This window comes from Strix aluco, chromosome 3, assembly GCF_031877795.1.
Source record: "Strix aluco isolate bStrAlu1 chromosome 3, bStrAlu1.hap1, whole genome shotgun sequence".
Taxonomy (NCBI): domain Eukaryota; kingdom Metazoa; phylum Chordata; class Aves; order Strigiformes; family Strigidae; genus Strix; species Strix aluco.
In genome coordinates, this window is record NC_133933.1 from 64,361,882 (window position 1) to 64,376,205 (window position 14,324).

Here is a 14,324-nt window from a genome sequence, read left to right on the forward strand (position 1 = left end):
CATTACTCGGCCCCGGAGAGGCCCCGCAGCACCACCAAGCGCGAACCCGTCAGTAGTTAAAGTGACTGTTTTCCGCTAAGCACCCCCGTGCCCGGAGAGCAGGCACGGCCTCATTAGACTTCCCTCAAGCCCTAGCTCTCCGCCGGCAGGAAAACCTGCGGTAGCTGCAGCGCGGGTCGTCCCACAACGCCCCGCGCATGCGCGGCGCTCTCCCCCGCCCCGCTAGCGCGTTGCCCTGGAGACGGTTGCGGCGCGCGGCGGCCGTTCCACCGCCGCGGCCGGGCCCCGCCATGCTGCCCGCCCGGGAGCCGCCGGCGGCCCCCGCCGTCCCCTACAGCTACTGCAGCCGGCCCCGCGCCCTGCCCGCCCGCCCGAAGTACCGAGCGCTGCCAGCCGCCGCCGAGCTGTGAGTGCCGGTGTCCGGCGGGCCGCGCCATCCAGCCCCGCGGCCTGCGCGCCCTGAGCGAGCACCGCTGCCCGCTCCTGCCCTTCGCGCCTTCCCCTCACCCCAGCAACCTCGCCGCCCTCCCCGGGGGAGGGGGGAGACCCCGCCGCTCCGCCGCCAGGTCCTTCTTCCCGAACTTGGGGGGGACTTGCACGCCCTGGCCTTCCAGAGGCCTTCGGGCTTGTTGGAGGTGTGAGCCTCCTGGTTGCGGCTCTGTAACCACAGCTACCTGTGCTTGATGTTGCAGAGAAAAGGAACCTGTTCGTTACGCCAACCTCATGTATGACAGGAGAGTGGTGCGCGGCAACACTTACGCCCTTCAAGTCACACCTGTGGTATGTTTTTTATGTGGATCGTGCTCTAGCATCGTGGAAAAGTTATAGGTGGGGTGGGAAAGCTGTTCCTCATTAATACTTGTAACTGCTGAAGCTGTAATTTTATTTCAAATATGTCACACAGTCACAGGTCCTCCAGTTAAATTAGCACGTGACTTCAGCTTTTCTTTAAAGCACTTAGTTTCACATGAACTTGTGTAGTTCTGGGTTTTCTTCCCCATTCAGTACTGGATTATATTTTTCCTGACATTTCTTTAGCGTAATGATCCTAAGCACAAGTCATCACTGCGTAATCTGTTATCATATGCAAGGTGTCATCAGTGAGAACAGCAGCTCTTGGGAAATTAAGTCTTGTGGTAGACTTTGGCTTATCCTACTATAAGAAGCAGAGCTAAATGGTCCAGCTGTATGTAAAAGCTGCTTGTGTAGACACAAAAGTATTTTATTCATCTCAATACAGGAGTAAATGTTTTAGTGATACTTTATTTTCAGAGAATATTTCTACATAGATAACTTGATCATATAAAAATTTAAAGCAGTCTGTATTTTTAAATGTGACTCTGTGGAAATAACTTTGTGTTGTTCAGTAGCTGTTTCTTAGAGTGAATTTCACATATGTTCTCTTTAAGAAGTTTGAAACTGGTGCTCATTTCAATCCATAAACAGTAATGAATTTAAAAGTTAGGATGGGTTTCTTTTGCTTCATCAGCAATAAAGAACCTATGACTTTTACCTAGCAAACACTTCTGTTGATAATATAAATGGGCTTAAATCCATTTGACCTTCTTAAAGCTTTACCTAGAAATTCTCACTTGTCAGCAAGAACATGCCATTTTAATATCCTTTATCTCCGAAAGCAAAGTTCTGTATACAATATCCACTTCCAAATAACAATCGCTCTTAGTGTGAGATGCCATTAGTATGTGCCTGTAGGCAGCTAGGATACCTTATTAGTTTCATGCCCTACAGTCTTTAAGGTAACTGAAAATTTAGGGTCAGAACCCAGAAAAGTAAATCTGAAATGCTAGATTTGTCGCATTAAAATCAACCAACAACCTCCATTTTCCTGTAGAGAGAAATTAGTATTGTTTTCAAGTACAGAGTGTATTCTGTTTTGTGTTTTTTTTTTTTTTTTCTTCTTCACCCCTGCACAGAGTACCCAACCCAATCCCTTTGAAATTCAAAGGCAGAGGGAAGCACGGAAAAGAGCACTGGCTAGAAAGCACGCAAAAGAGCAAATACAACCAAGAACACCTGAGCCTGTGGAAGGCAGAGAGCACATTCATGTGCAGACAGGTAAAAGGCTGAATTTTTGAAAATTCATCTGAAAACAAAAACTTGCTGATCTATATTCACTTACTGAATTGATGACGCAGTTGGTAGAATCACATAGAGTTAAGATTAGAATCATAGAATTCTAGAATCAGAGGTTCTCTAAATATGTTAATAAACTTGGCTAATTAGTGACATTTTCCCAGAGGCTCTGTTTTTCAGTTTTCAGTGTACATTCATGAACACTAGTGAAGACTTACTCATTATTCTTTCCTTTTCCAGTATCATCAGAGAAGTCTGGTATATGCTTAAAATTGAGGGATTTTAAAATTTTGCTTAGGAGTGCAGTCACATGTAAGAATAAGGCTACTATTAAAAATTGGGGGACATGTCCTAATTTAGAATAGGAAACAGCCCTATTTGTGGGAAAACAATCTTATTTGTAGGAAAACCAAAATTTGTCAGTGGATTAATCATGATGAGAGTGCAATGTATTGCTGTGCCCTCTGAAAATCATTTCAGATTGGACTGACTTACAAACTGGGAAAACAGCTGTCTTACGTGCTAATCAGACATGGCCTGTGGTTTCTGAACGTTCCCTCTGCCCCAGCCCAGCTGAACCTCCTACACCACCTCCAATGTGGCTTTTCATCATTCAAATACTGTTGGACACAGAAGGAGGCTTTCTAGTGTGGAAGTCTTGGTCTCATATCCTTCCCACTGTCTACTGCAGATAATTTTAAGTACTCTACAGACATTATTTTCTGAGCCAGGCTATTTATCTCTGCAGTAGGAGGCAGTTATAATTCAATTCAAGCCCATGCTGTTATGGATGTGTGGTTACCTGAAGGCTGCTTCTGGTGGGGCCAGAAGTAGAGTATAATTCTTTAACATATTCAGTGTTCTGTTTTGGTGCATACAGTGAAGAAAAATGTGTTTTCAATATTACTTGTTAGTAGGTAGGCAGTCATTATCCCTTTTTGAAATTGTTCTACAAAGAATTGTTTATTCTGCAAGGTGGGCTGAAATGGTCTAGGCACTGACTTTTGAAACCTACTAAGTGAAATGCCCTTTTAGGAATTACTTCCAAGAAGTGCAGCTGACATTACAGAGAACGTGGCATCAGATGGCCTATGCAGCAGACTGATCTATGTTTTAAGTTGAGGTGTCTTTTTTTTTTTTTTTAAACCTTATAGAAGACATTTTATTGCACTCTTTGGATATAATTCACACTGTAGCTTTATCAAAAATAGTTGAGAGAAAATAACAAGAATCCAACTTTCAGCATTCATTGTACTTCTGTTTCTAGAACTGTATTTGGAAGAGATTAGTGATCGGATAATAGAGGTTGATACAGAGTGTCAAACAGATGCATTTTTGGACAGACCACCCACTCCATTCTTCATACCAGCCAAAACAGGAAAAGATGTGGCCACACAAATAGAACAAGGAGAGGTATGAAGTGAAGTCAGGTCCACAAGTGCTGTCAAAACATGTCTCCCATACAAAACACATTTCTGATGCAAAATTGAGGCAGAAACAGAAAGGAACTTATCCTCATAGAACATGCCAAAATAAAAAGAGTCTCCAATATCTGCACTCTGAGGTTAAGTGCAAAATTAAGGAAGGTGCTTCTTCATGTGCACTGGTTCTGCTGCTTTCAGCTGAGAACTACAGTGTTGAGAAATGCCCTCCCCTGTAGAAATAATGTCCAGCTGAGAAGGGGTTGGGAACACGGAGGTGAGCAGAAATAGGGTCCAGGTGAGTGCTCTGCTTCTCCCTGGCAGCCCCCACAGTGGCTGTGGTAGGGTGTGGGGTGTCTCACTCCAGCCCACTCCTCACTTAGCCCCCAGCTGCATTCATGTTTCTGCCTTAGCTGACACTGGCCTCCCACCTGCACTTCTCAGCCCTGCCCTCAGCACAAGGGCTTTGTTCATCCTCCTGTTCTCCTTGCCAAGGTGTTAACAGTGATTGTGATCAAGGGTCTTTCATCTCTCTTTCCCTGACTCCCATCCTCAGCTGTTTGACTTTGACATTGAAGTCAAGCCGATCCTGGAAGTGTTGGTTGGGAAAACAGTTGAACAAGCTTTGCTGGAAGTCATGGAGGAAGAAGAGCTGGCCCAGCTGTGGGCACATCAGCGTGCCTACGCAGAGCTGCGTAATGCAGAGCTTGCTGAAGTACAGCGCCTGGAAGAGCAGGACAGGCGATACAGAGAGGAGAAGGTAGGACTTCCTAGGAGCAGAACAGGCCTGTCTGAATGCTCATCAGAAGAGAGAAAACCATTTCCAGTACTGAAAGACAAGCTGTGAAATAAGCTGGATGTGCCCAAAAGGGTACTGTCAAGTTCAATATTCCTCAAAACATTTTGGTGCCATACAGCTGCACTCTGCCATTTGCTCTCGTGCACCACCACCATGCTGTTGTGTTTATCTGGAGCAGTTGTGCTCCAGTGACCTGGTGCACTCAGACACCTGATCAAGAGACCAAACCTAACAGTGTTTTCTTCTGTATCTGGTGCAGCTGTTGTTCAAGCCTTTTCATTATAATAACTGCTAAATGAGTAGTCACAGTTCTTGAAAGTAAGAGACACCTCCTAGTCTTTCACTCCCAGCACATGCACTACTGTGTGTGCACACATACCTCTTAAGATCTCCAAGTATTAAGCTGTATTAGTACTATCTAGTAAATAGGAATAAACAGAAAAGGCAAGTCTTAATTACTTGCTATTCATCAGCCTCATATAACTGGGTTTTTTAGTGTTTTCCTGGACCAATTTGAGTTTTAATCTTTTCTTACATCAAATAGGATATAATATTAGAAAGATGAAACATGCAGGAAATTCTGACCCAACTTCATCTCATTCCAAGGCCAATGACCAGCTTGATCTGCAATAATAGAGAGTCATGAAATCAATGCATACTAAGGTATCAGAGAAGGGTTTCATTTGGCCAGTTTTGAAGCCCTTGTTTTACAGACTTGGCAAAATCAGAAAAGATATACCAAAGGAGCATGTTTCCCTTTAGTCCTTGTGGATTTTAGTACTCCAGAGATTGAGTACGAGCTTGCTTTCAAGCACTTTTTCATATGAGGAGTTTTTGTGAAAATTAGAGGCTGCAAATACCAGGTAGAGACAGTAAGTGTCTGTACTTTTGCTTATCTTTACTATGTATGACTCTCACACTGTGATCAGTCTTCAAAGTCTAGATCAAAGGAGTAACAGCTAAAGGCCTGAAAGTTTTACATGCAATATTGCCTTGACAGGAACGTCGCAAACTCCAGCACATGCAAATGCTGCAGAAACAGAAGGAGACCACAGAGAAAATTGCAGCTCGGGCATTCGCTCAGCGTTACTTGGCTGATCTCATTCCCTCTGTCTTCAATAATCTTCGTGAGGGTGGATTTTTTTATGACCCTATAGAAAGAGGTTTGTATTTATTATTTTTTTAATATGTGAACTGAGTAATAGAAAGGTCAAAACAACCGTAAAACATAGCTTATTGTCATATTATTTAGAATAATGTCATAAGACTTTATTCATTTACATTTGTGTAAATGTGTACAAATTGTGTTAATATCTGTGAACAGATAGTTTCCAAACTCATATTTTTAACACAAACAAACATTATTGGTCATCTATACAAGTAGTCAAGAATGAGCAAGAGCTGACAGTGTGACAATGAGAAGAGCTGCTTTTGAATTGGAGAGAGATAAATGAGTGGTTAGGTTTGGCAGAGCAGAGAGAGAGACATCCAAACTGAAGTAAATGTATTTTGATAGGAGAGGCAAAGAAATCTGTATGTCATCCTGAACCTTTTTAATGTTTATCAGAGAAAAGGAGAAATCTGTCAATTAGAACTAGGCCCTGAAAATAATTTTGGAGTTGTATATCGGTAACTCCAAGCTTTTAGAATCAGCAGCATTTCTTATGGGCTACCTTGCTGCACCCCACTTCCCCGGGCCCCGCAGAGGCACACAGACCACAGCTTGGCCATGGTTACACTCTCTTCAGAATGAGTCATGGGGCAAGTGCAGAAACTGAGCGTATTTCGCAGACAGGGCAGGCTTTGGGACCATGGCTTAGAAAGAGCATGATTTGAGAAATACATGGGTAAGCAAGAGCTCTTTAGTCAGAGGGAACAAATGCTTTCAGCACACCAGAAGCCAGACAATTTTGGAAAGCAAGGCAGGAAATGTTATTCTCCTGACTTGTTCAGGATAATTATTTTCATCTCACTAGAACTTTACTGTGTATCTCATCTCTGCTAGCTCTTCAAGGGTGCCAGACCCTTTTGAAAAACACTGCAGTTGAAACGATTCTGGTCTGAGTCCATAAAGATGAGGAACTGCAGTAAGAGAGGCAGGAGATAAGAAACCCAACAACACCTGAGAGATTTCATCTGGCTCTCAGAAAGCAAATGTCTTTTGGCAAGGATGTTCATCCCTTAATGGTCGTAGCAAATGAAAAACAGCCTCAAGACCCTGTCGCTCATCCTCAATAAAAAGACATTTTTTCTTTCTTCCTGCTAAATTCTTACAGATATTGAGACAGAATTCCTTCCATGGCTGATGACAGAAGTGGAAGAAACACTAGAGAGGAAGGTTCTGGGGAGGACAATGCTTGACTGTAAGTTACTAAATCCTGGAATGTAATCTGGGCTACTTGATGTTTTTGATTGTTTTTTCCCCAGTCAGAACAAGTATCACATTTAAAGGGTCACTGTGGGTTGGTAGGAGGTGTCGTTTTAGCAAGAACTCCAAGTACCCATGGCTTTTTGTGTTGTTTTCTTGGGGTTTTTTTACTATATAAAAACATTTTTAATGTTGGAAAACTACTACTACATACATCTAGGTAATTGATTTTCAGCTGAAATCATAGAAGCATGTCGTGGTTTAAACCCGGCCGGCAGCCAAACACCATGCAGCCGCTCGCTCACCCTCCCCCACCCCGGGGAGTGGGGGAGAGAATTAGAGGGGTGAGGGTAAGGAAACTTGTAGGTTGAGATAAAAACAATTTAATAATTGAAATAAAATAAAATAAAAATAAGGGTAATAATAATAATAGAAATAATAGGAAACACAAACAAGTAATGTACGATGTGTTTGCTCACCACCTGCTGACCGGTGCCCAGCTTGTTCCTGGCTAGCGATCCCAGAGAAGAGAGAATCCTGAAACCCCAATCCTGGAAGTGAGAGTGAGCTTCCCAATCAATCCTTATCTATACACTGAGCATGACATTATATGATATGGAATATTCCACTGGCCAATTTGGATCTGTTGCTCTGTCTATGCTCCCTCCCAGCTGCTTGTGTACCTGCATGCTAGCAGGACATGGGAAGTTGAAAAGTCCTTGATTTCTTAGCAACAACTTAACAAAAACATCAGTACGTTATCAATATTCTTCTCATATCAAATTCCCTACTGAATCCAAAACACAGCACTATTCTAGCTACTAAGAAGGAAAAAAAAAATTAGCTCTATCCCACCCAAAACCAGGACAAAGTGTCAGTCATTCTGCACTACTGTCTCTCTACTGGCTTTATACTGTTTGAGGTGTATTGATGCTGGAAGATGCAATACATTTGGCAGGAGCAGAATGGTTGAAGAACACCAATTCTTTTCTCTGCTATAACGTTTTTATTTCTCATGAGTTACACAGCCATTGTTGCTGTGCTGTTCTCTGTAATGTGTCTGATTGTGCCAGTGGGAACAGAAAAGCCCATCCTGTCTACAGCCACATGTATACCATGGAAGTCCCTTAACTTGTTTGTGTAAGCAAAGTGAGCTATGGGTAATATGTTCATCCTACAGGAAAGGAGAAGAGAAGGATAATCATAGGCCATGGTTGACTGAGAAGTCAGGTGACTGACACTTTTCATCAAAACAAGGGCTTACCTCCTCAGCAGCCAATAATCATGTCCTCGCTTTTGAAATAGATTAAAATATCATCCGTCTTTGGGGCTAATTCAAGCTAAGCATTCAGGTTCTTTTATTAGTCAGTCTTCAGAGGCTGTAGTTGAAACACCTGAACAATCTAAACTCTGTCTTCTGTAGAAACACAAAATGATGATGAATGTGTGTCCACCATGGCGCTCGTAGATCAAACCACTTTTTACAGTTGTGTTACATCTTCCATTCCTATGATTTTCCTCCTGCTGTGATTTTGGATTTGAATTGCAATTGTGTCTGTTTCCTTTGGGTTTATTTTCAGTTTAACGAGGACCCTGAATTTTATTTGTTAAGGTATAATTTGGATAATTACAGCCGGTCTGTTATTTTATCCTATGATATATATGCTGGTATGTACACTCAAGGATTGCTTTTTCATGTACCTCTTCAGGAGGGAGGGAATTTTCTTTTAAGAAAGAAGTATTGTATGTGACTACTGAATAAACATCCCAAGGAGAATGTTGCTGCAGGATACACTGTTGATGAGAACATCTGTCATATTCCCATTAAATCTTTCTGTTTAATTTTTTAACCAGATACCATGGTCTTGCACCAGTTCTAAGATACACAGAGCACCTGGAGCAGGCCAATAAGCAATACCAGCTGTCCGTTTTGCTATTTACCCTCTGTATTTCCTGGCTTTTCAACCACCCACTGTTGAGTCAACATCATCTCTGCAAAAGGATCTGCAAATTGCATTCTCCAGGTTTCCTAGTGGCAGACACAGCTTCAGCTGAGATTAGTTCCTGGCTTCTTTCCCCTCTTATGCAGAAGCATAGGAAAAGTCTTTAAGAATCCATTTTTAACCTATTTGAATCAAGATGCTGCTTAAAGGATTTATTTTGCACTGTCCAATAAAGGAGCTGTGAACAAAAAGGAAGCACTCTCAGTTTAAGGCAGTTATGTTTGCCCTCTCAGAAATGACCATTCCTTCTTTTACTTGCTAAAGTCAATCCACGAATTAACAATGAAGCTCTTTTTAGCACCTGTACATTGTCCTGTTTTCTGTGTTAAACCTCTCTTCTTTCACTGTTGGCTTCTATTTTTCGTATTTAAATGATGTATATCAAAGTGACTGTTGATTATTTTTTTTTGCTATGCCCGTTGGAAGGGGTATAACATTTAGAAAATTTACAAAGGCTAAGCAGCAAAAATAATAAAGGATAGGTGCTTTACAGCTGCTTTTCAGAAAGAGAAAATCTTTTGGTGACTCCCATAGTTCCAGTATTTCCCACTGCCAAAAAACATCACGCTGTGTGCAACCTGGCTAGTCCTTGTTCCTGGTGGGGTGACCTGCTCCAGAAGTGAGAAACAACTGTGAGGAAAAGAACAAAACAATCCAGGTGAACCCTTTCAAATCACTGCTTTCAGTGTAAATGCCTCCTTTGACTGGAACTGGGCTACAGCATCAGGGAAGTTTTTTCTCATTCAAGTATTCTTTCATTTCTAGTGTTACTTCAGGTTTTTTTCCCTGTTTAAGAAGTTATAGGTCAGTAATATATAAAATAATCTCAAAATATATCTTTTTTCCTCCATGTTTGTTAATGGTGGCTTTCTCTGTTTCAGCCTTGATTTGTACAGTGGTTGAAAAGCGCTTAGATGCATTTAGCCATAAACCTCTGTCTGATCAGACAGAGGCACCTGCTGAAGAGCCCAGGCCAACAAATGCAGCACCCCAGGTGGCCGGTGAGACCGACGCTGCTGACCAACCGGTTGCAGAGAAAGAAGAGACTGAGCAACCTGTTGCTGAGGAACAGCCTTCACGTCGCATCTCTTTCCAGTTAGAAGAATCAGATCAAGCAGGAACAGAGGATTTGGAAATTGAGAAACAAGCAGGCAAGTCATCAAGTAGATGGAGATGAATGGCTTAGAAAGAAGAAATTAATTACTATCTATTTACAAGTATTGTGCTCTAGCCATGCTGAAGGATGAACCTAAGCAACAGTAGAACATTAAAGCGTGTTTTCCATATGCTGACATTGCTGATTTCAGGCTGTAAGAATCAAGAGAGAGGTTACTAGCTGTCCTGGTTTGAGGCCAGAGGGCAACTGAGCACCATGCAGCCACTTGCTCACTCCTTCCCCTCATGACTGGGAAGGAGAAAGTAGAGCAAAAGGCTCGGGAATCGAGATAAGGACAGAGAGGGATAACTCACCCATTACAGTCACGGGCAAAAGACAGACTTGTTAGGGGAAGAAAAAGAACATAAATTTAATTTGAACACCACCACCACTTAATTTACCAGTCAAACAGAGTAGGACAGTGAGAAATACAACCACATCTTAAAAACACCCTTCCCCCACCCTTCCCTTCTTCCCGGGCTCAGCTTTACTCCTGATTTCTCTACCTCCTCCACCCCAGCGGCATGGGCGAGAGGGGGATGGGGGTTGCTGTCAGTTTGTCACACGTTGTCTCTGCTGCTCCTTCCTCCTGGGGGGCAAAGGACTCCTCACACTCTTCCCCTGCTCCAGCATGGGGTCCCTCTCATGGGAGACAGTCCTCCACAAACTTTTTCCAGAGTGAGTCCTTCCCACAGGCTGCAGCTCTTCACAACCTGTTCCAGCGTGGGTCCCTCCTGCATGTTGCAGTCCTCCCAGCAACAACCTGCTCCAGTGTGGGCTTCCTTCAGAGTCGTGGCCTTCTTTGGGTGCAGCCACCTGCTCTGGCATGGGGTCCTCCATGGGCTGCAGGTCAGCATCTGCTCCACCACTAACCTCCATGGCTGCAGGGACACAGCTTGCCCTCCCACCACGGCCTGTGGGGGAGTCAGTGCTCTGGCACACCTCCCCCTCTTCCTCCTTTCTTCCACTGACCTTGGTGTTTGCAGAGGCGTTTCCCTCACAACTGCTCCTCACCACTTCCACTCCTCCTCTCAGGTTCTCCTTCTTAAATTATCACAGAGGCGCAGCCACCGTCACTAATTGTCTTAGCCTTGGCCAGAGACAGGTCTGACTTGGAGCCAGGGGAGCTTTGAGAAGCTTCTCACAGGGGACCACCGCTGTAGCCCCCTTCCCTGCTACCAGAACCCCCCACCACACACACACAAACCCAACACACTAGTGCAGTGAGTGGCAGTGAAATTCTATCCCCTTCTACACAGTCCAATCCATCAAAAACCTGGGATGTTTACAGTTGAAAATTAATGCTGTTCCATACCCCTCTGCTAGAAGGTCATGAGAAGGACAATGAGAGCATCCTAATAACCTTTGCAAGTGCTTTGGTAATATTCTCAGAATAGAATTTCCTTGTTTTCCCTATTTTGAAACATAGCTACTACAGCACTTGGATAAATTTCTTTTCACTCATTTTAGTCTCTCCTGAGAAACTTAGATGGGCATCTCAGCAGGTAACAGAGCGAAGGCTGTTGTTCTTGAAGGTTCTCTTCAGGTTCAAAGAGTTACCTGCCACTGGGAATTTCTGCCAGTGCAAAATCCTCCTCAGCTTCCTGACTCCTGGAGCACTGGTGAGGGGCTGGAGCCATGCGTTAAGTCCAGCCTCAGTTTTCTTTGTAATCATCTTTTCTTGCTGGTTCACTGGAAAGGGTACCAGACATGACTGACAAAATGCACCTGTGCTGCCATGTGTTTCTGTCTGTTCCCGTACAGGCCAGCTCTTCACATGGGTCATTCCCCCTCATAAAAGTACATCTGGGCTCCGTTGCAGCAACACTGTTTCCTTGCTAGCTGCACCTGTGGAAAAAGTCCTGCCTTGTCCAGGCTGCTTTGTGCTACCTCTTCTCTGCAGGTCAGAGGAGATCCATGCTAACCCAGCAGGTCAGATCCCAGTCTGAGAGTGGGATGTCAGGAATGACACCTGAAGGGACAAGGACCTGCTCCACATCTCATACCCTCAAAAGGGACGTCCAGACTTTTCACTGGACCACTTGTATGTGTGGCTTCAAAGGCAGACCCTGCCTTCCCTCCGTTCTGGGCTAGGACACCCAGTGATAATCAGGGCAGCTATTGCTTACATGGAAAAGCTCCCTTGGAAGGTGTCAGGTCTTTACCTCTCTATGTAGGTAGTTGAAAATCAGCAGTAATTAAATGTAACCACCAACAAATCCACTCAGTGATTTGATGTATTATGAATGTGTTAAAACTGAGTGTCTGGAGTCACATAGTACAGACTGTAGACAGACATACCCAAGGATGCTTTTCATTTTCAAAGCTGGAATATTCTCCTGTAACCTCCTCCTCTGTTTGCTAAGTTGACTATTTCAACAAAGTGTACTTGTTTTTTCATTTATGATTGATTCCTCAAAGTATCCAGCAAAATGTGTTATGCGTATGAAATTAAGGTAGTCAGTGTCACTACATCTGTCTATAAGTTTCTAAGAATAATTTATTTTTATGCACATGACTGAAATTGAAGGCTTGAAATGAAACTCCAGTTTAAGGATCAAAGTCAGTGGCAGGTTTACCTCAATTTCAGTGGGACCAAATTTTGCATTATTTTTTTCCCATGATGATGGAGACCTGTCACGACTTCAGATAAATCAGGTAACTGACCTCAGGCTAATTTTATCTAGAGAAATAAAAAGACTTTTTAACATGATTCGTGAGAATTGTAAATGTTTCAGCTCACTTTTGGAACACTGTATGTGAGTTTTAAGGATTCCCATTACTGAATGATTGTTCTATCATGTATTTACAGGAGACTTAGCATAACCTAGAGGACTGCTGTGATCATTCCTGAAAAGATTCAAAGAAATGCTGACTTGAGCATTGGTTTTGGAACGTTACAAGAGGAAGGTGATCACTGGAATATTTTGATTTTTGTCACTCCTATTTTGTGTTTGATTGCTAGAAAATTTACTTGAAGTGTTGAATTATTTTATTTAAATAGGTTGTGGCATTATTATGTATTCTTAAATTATTACAAAATAGAATTAACTGTATTTTTACTTCATTTACTTCATACCCTGCATTTTTACTTCATTAGAATATACAACTCCAGCATTGTGTGTTGTGGTAAAGTTTGCTGTAATAGGTTATGTTTTTATGGGGGCACACAGCCACAGCACTTTATACTGCACTGGCAGTTTTCCATTAATAGCCCCGTACTTGAATTTGAGCCCCAGACATGGGCAGGTTGGCAGGGGAGGGGACCCCTTGCATCCTGTCGGTCACTGGAGAAGCAGAAAACCATGAGCAATTATAAGGAGGGGAAGGGGGATTTGGGGTAATAGCGTAGCTGTCACCTGTTTGGGGTGATGCCGGCAGACATGCAGGATGTGTGGCACAGGCCTTGCCGCTGGCAGGGTGGCTCAGGGGCTGGCATGCAGGTGGCTGGGGTTGCCACCCCAGCCAAGCCCGGGTGCGAGCACCACACCCCTCACACCACCTCCCCACAGGGACCCATCCTGCTGCCCTTCCCCTCCAAGTCCCCTTTCTCTGGTCAGTGTCCCCAGCAGCAGTTGTCCCTGGCAGGCAGGTAAGGCCGCAGTGTGGCCAGCTCTGCACCCACGGTGGCCGGGGGAAGCTCAGGGCTCTGCAGCTCCTGGGTGTGCCTGTGGGCGCAAGGGGGAGCGGAGAAGGGACAGAGGGGGATGGTGCTGCAGGCTCTAGAGGGCAGGACAGACAGCCCACAGCGATCCCCCCCACAGAGACATGTAGAAAGACACTGATGTCACCTATTGCACACCCTGCGCTAGTGATGCCCGACTGGACTTCCCTCCTCTGCTAAACCCCAAAGGTGTAGACCTTTTGCAAAATCTACTCATATTGTGAAGAGGAGAGGAGGAGACAACATGAGGAGACAACACTTAGGGTCAGCCAACACAGTCCACATTAAGATTACAGAACCACAGAATGGTTTGGGCTGAAAGGGACCTTTAAAGTTCATCTAGTCAAACGCCCCTGCCATGGGCAGAGACATCTTTCATCAGATAAGGTTGCTCAAAGCCCCATCCAGCCTGGCTTTGAACACTTCAATGATGGGGCACCCACAACTTCTCTGAGCGTTGTGGGTTTCAGGGCTTTCTAACTGCAGCTGCTGTGTTTTCTATGCCATGTCTCAGCCCTGGGCTGAACCCTTTCAAAAAGTCCAGCAGAGCTGTTTCAGCCTGTCCTTTGAATGAGATTGGAGGAAAAATACATTTCCCTGCCTATATTCAACCATCTTTTCAGATGATAAGCAACTTGTAACACATCTGTGTGTTGGACCCACAACACAGGCTTCTGGGTGCTTTCTCCATCGGAACCATTGCAGACCAGACACAAAGTTCATTTTGGCATTAAACTGTGTCCAAAGGACCACTTGTAGCACAGAGGAGTTGAGCTGATACCTCTTCTAGTCATGCCCAGGCTGGTACCTGTCAGTAAA

At 44.0% G+C, this 14,324-nt stretch overlaps 1 protein-coding gene across 2 annotated transcripts; it reads left to right on the top strand.

The window, feature by feature from the left end:
* The first annotated feature begins 275 nt into the window (after positions 1–275).
* On the top strand, positions 276–12,963 carry RSPH3 (radial spoke head 3). Of its 2 annotated transcripts, none has more exons than XM_074820706.1 (9): positions 276–406; positions 693–780; positions 1,935–2,076; positions 3,362–3,507; positions 4,072–4,275; positions 5,315–5,477; positions 6,591–6,677; positions 9,567–9,848; positions 12,654–12,963. In XM_074820706.1, exons 1-9 carry the CDS (start codon positions 291–293, stop codon positions 12,665–12,667), a joined length of 1,242 nt encoding a protein of 413 aa, XP_074676807.1. In that variant the 5' UTR covers positions 276–290; the 3' UTR covers positions 12,668–12,963. The 2 variants fall into 2 exon arrangements, with proteins under 2 accessions (XP_074676807.1, XP_074676808.1); XM_074820707.1 differs by having other exon boundaries at positions 9,567–9,836.
* The last annotated feature ends 1,361 nt before the right edge of the window (positions 12,964–14,324 follow it).

What these genes read in the sequence shown, in the direction of transcription:
- RSPH3 (XM_074820706.1), top strand. Translation starts at nt 291, where the DNA reads ATGCTGCCCGCCCGGGAGCCGCCGGCGGCCCCCGCCGTCCCCTACAGC. An exon ending in GCACATTCATGTGCAGACAG is followed by an intron (nt 2,077 to 3,361) that starts GTAAAAGGCTGA and finishes TTCTGTTTCTAG; the next exon opens with AACTGTATTTGGAAGAGATT. An exon ending in TTATGACCCTATAGAAAGAG is followed by an intron (nt 5,478 to 6,590) that starts GTTTGTATTTAT and finishes AAATTCTTACAG; the next exon opens with ATATTGAGACAGAATTCCTT.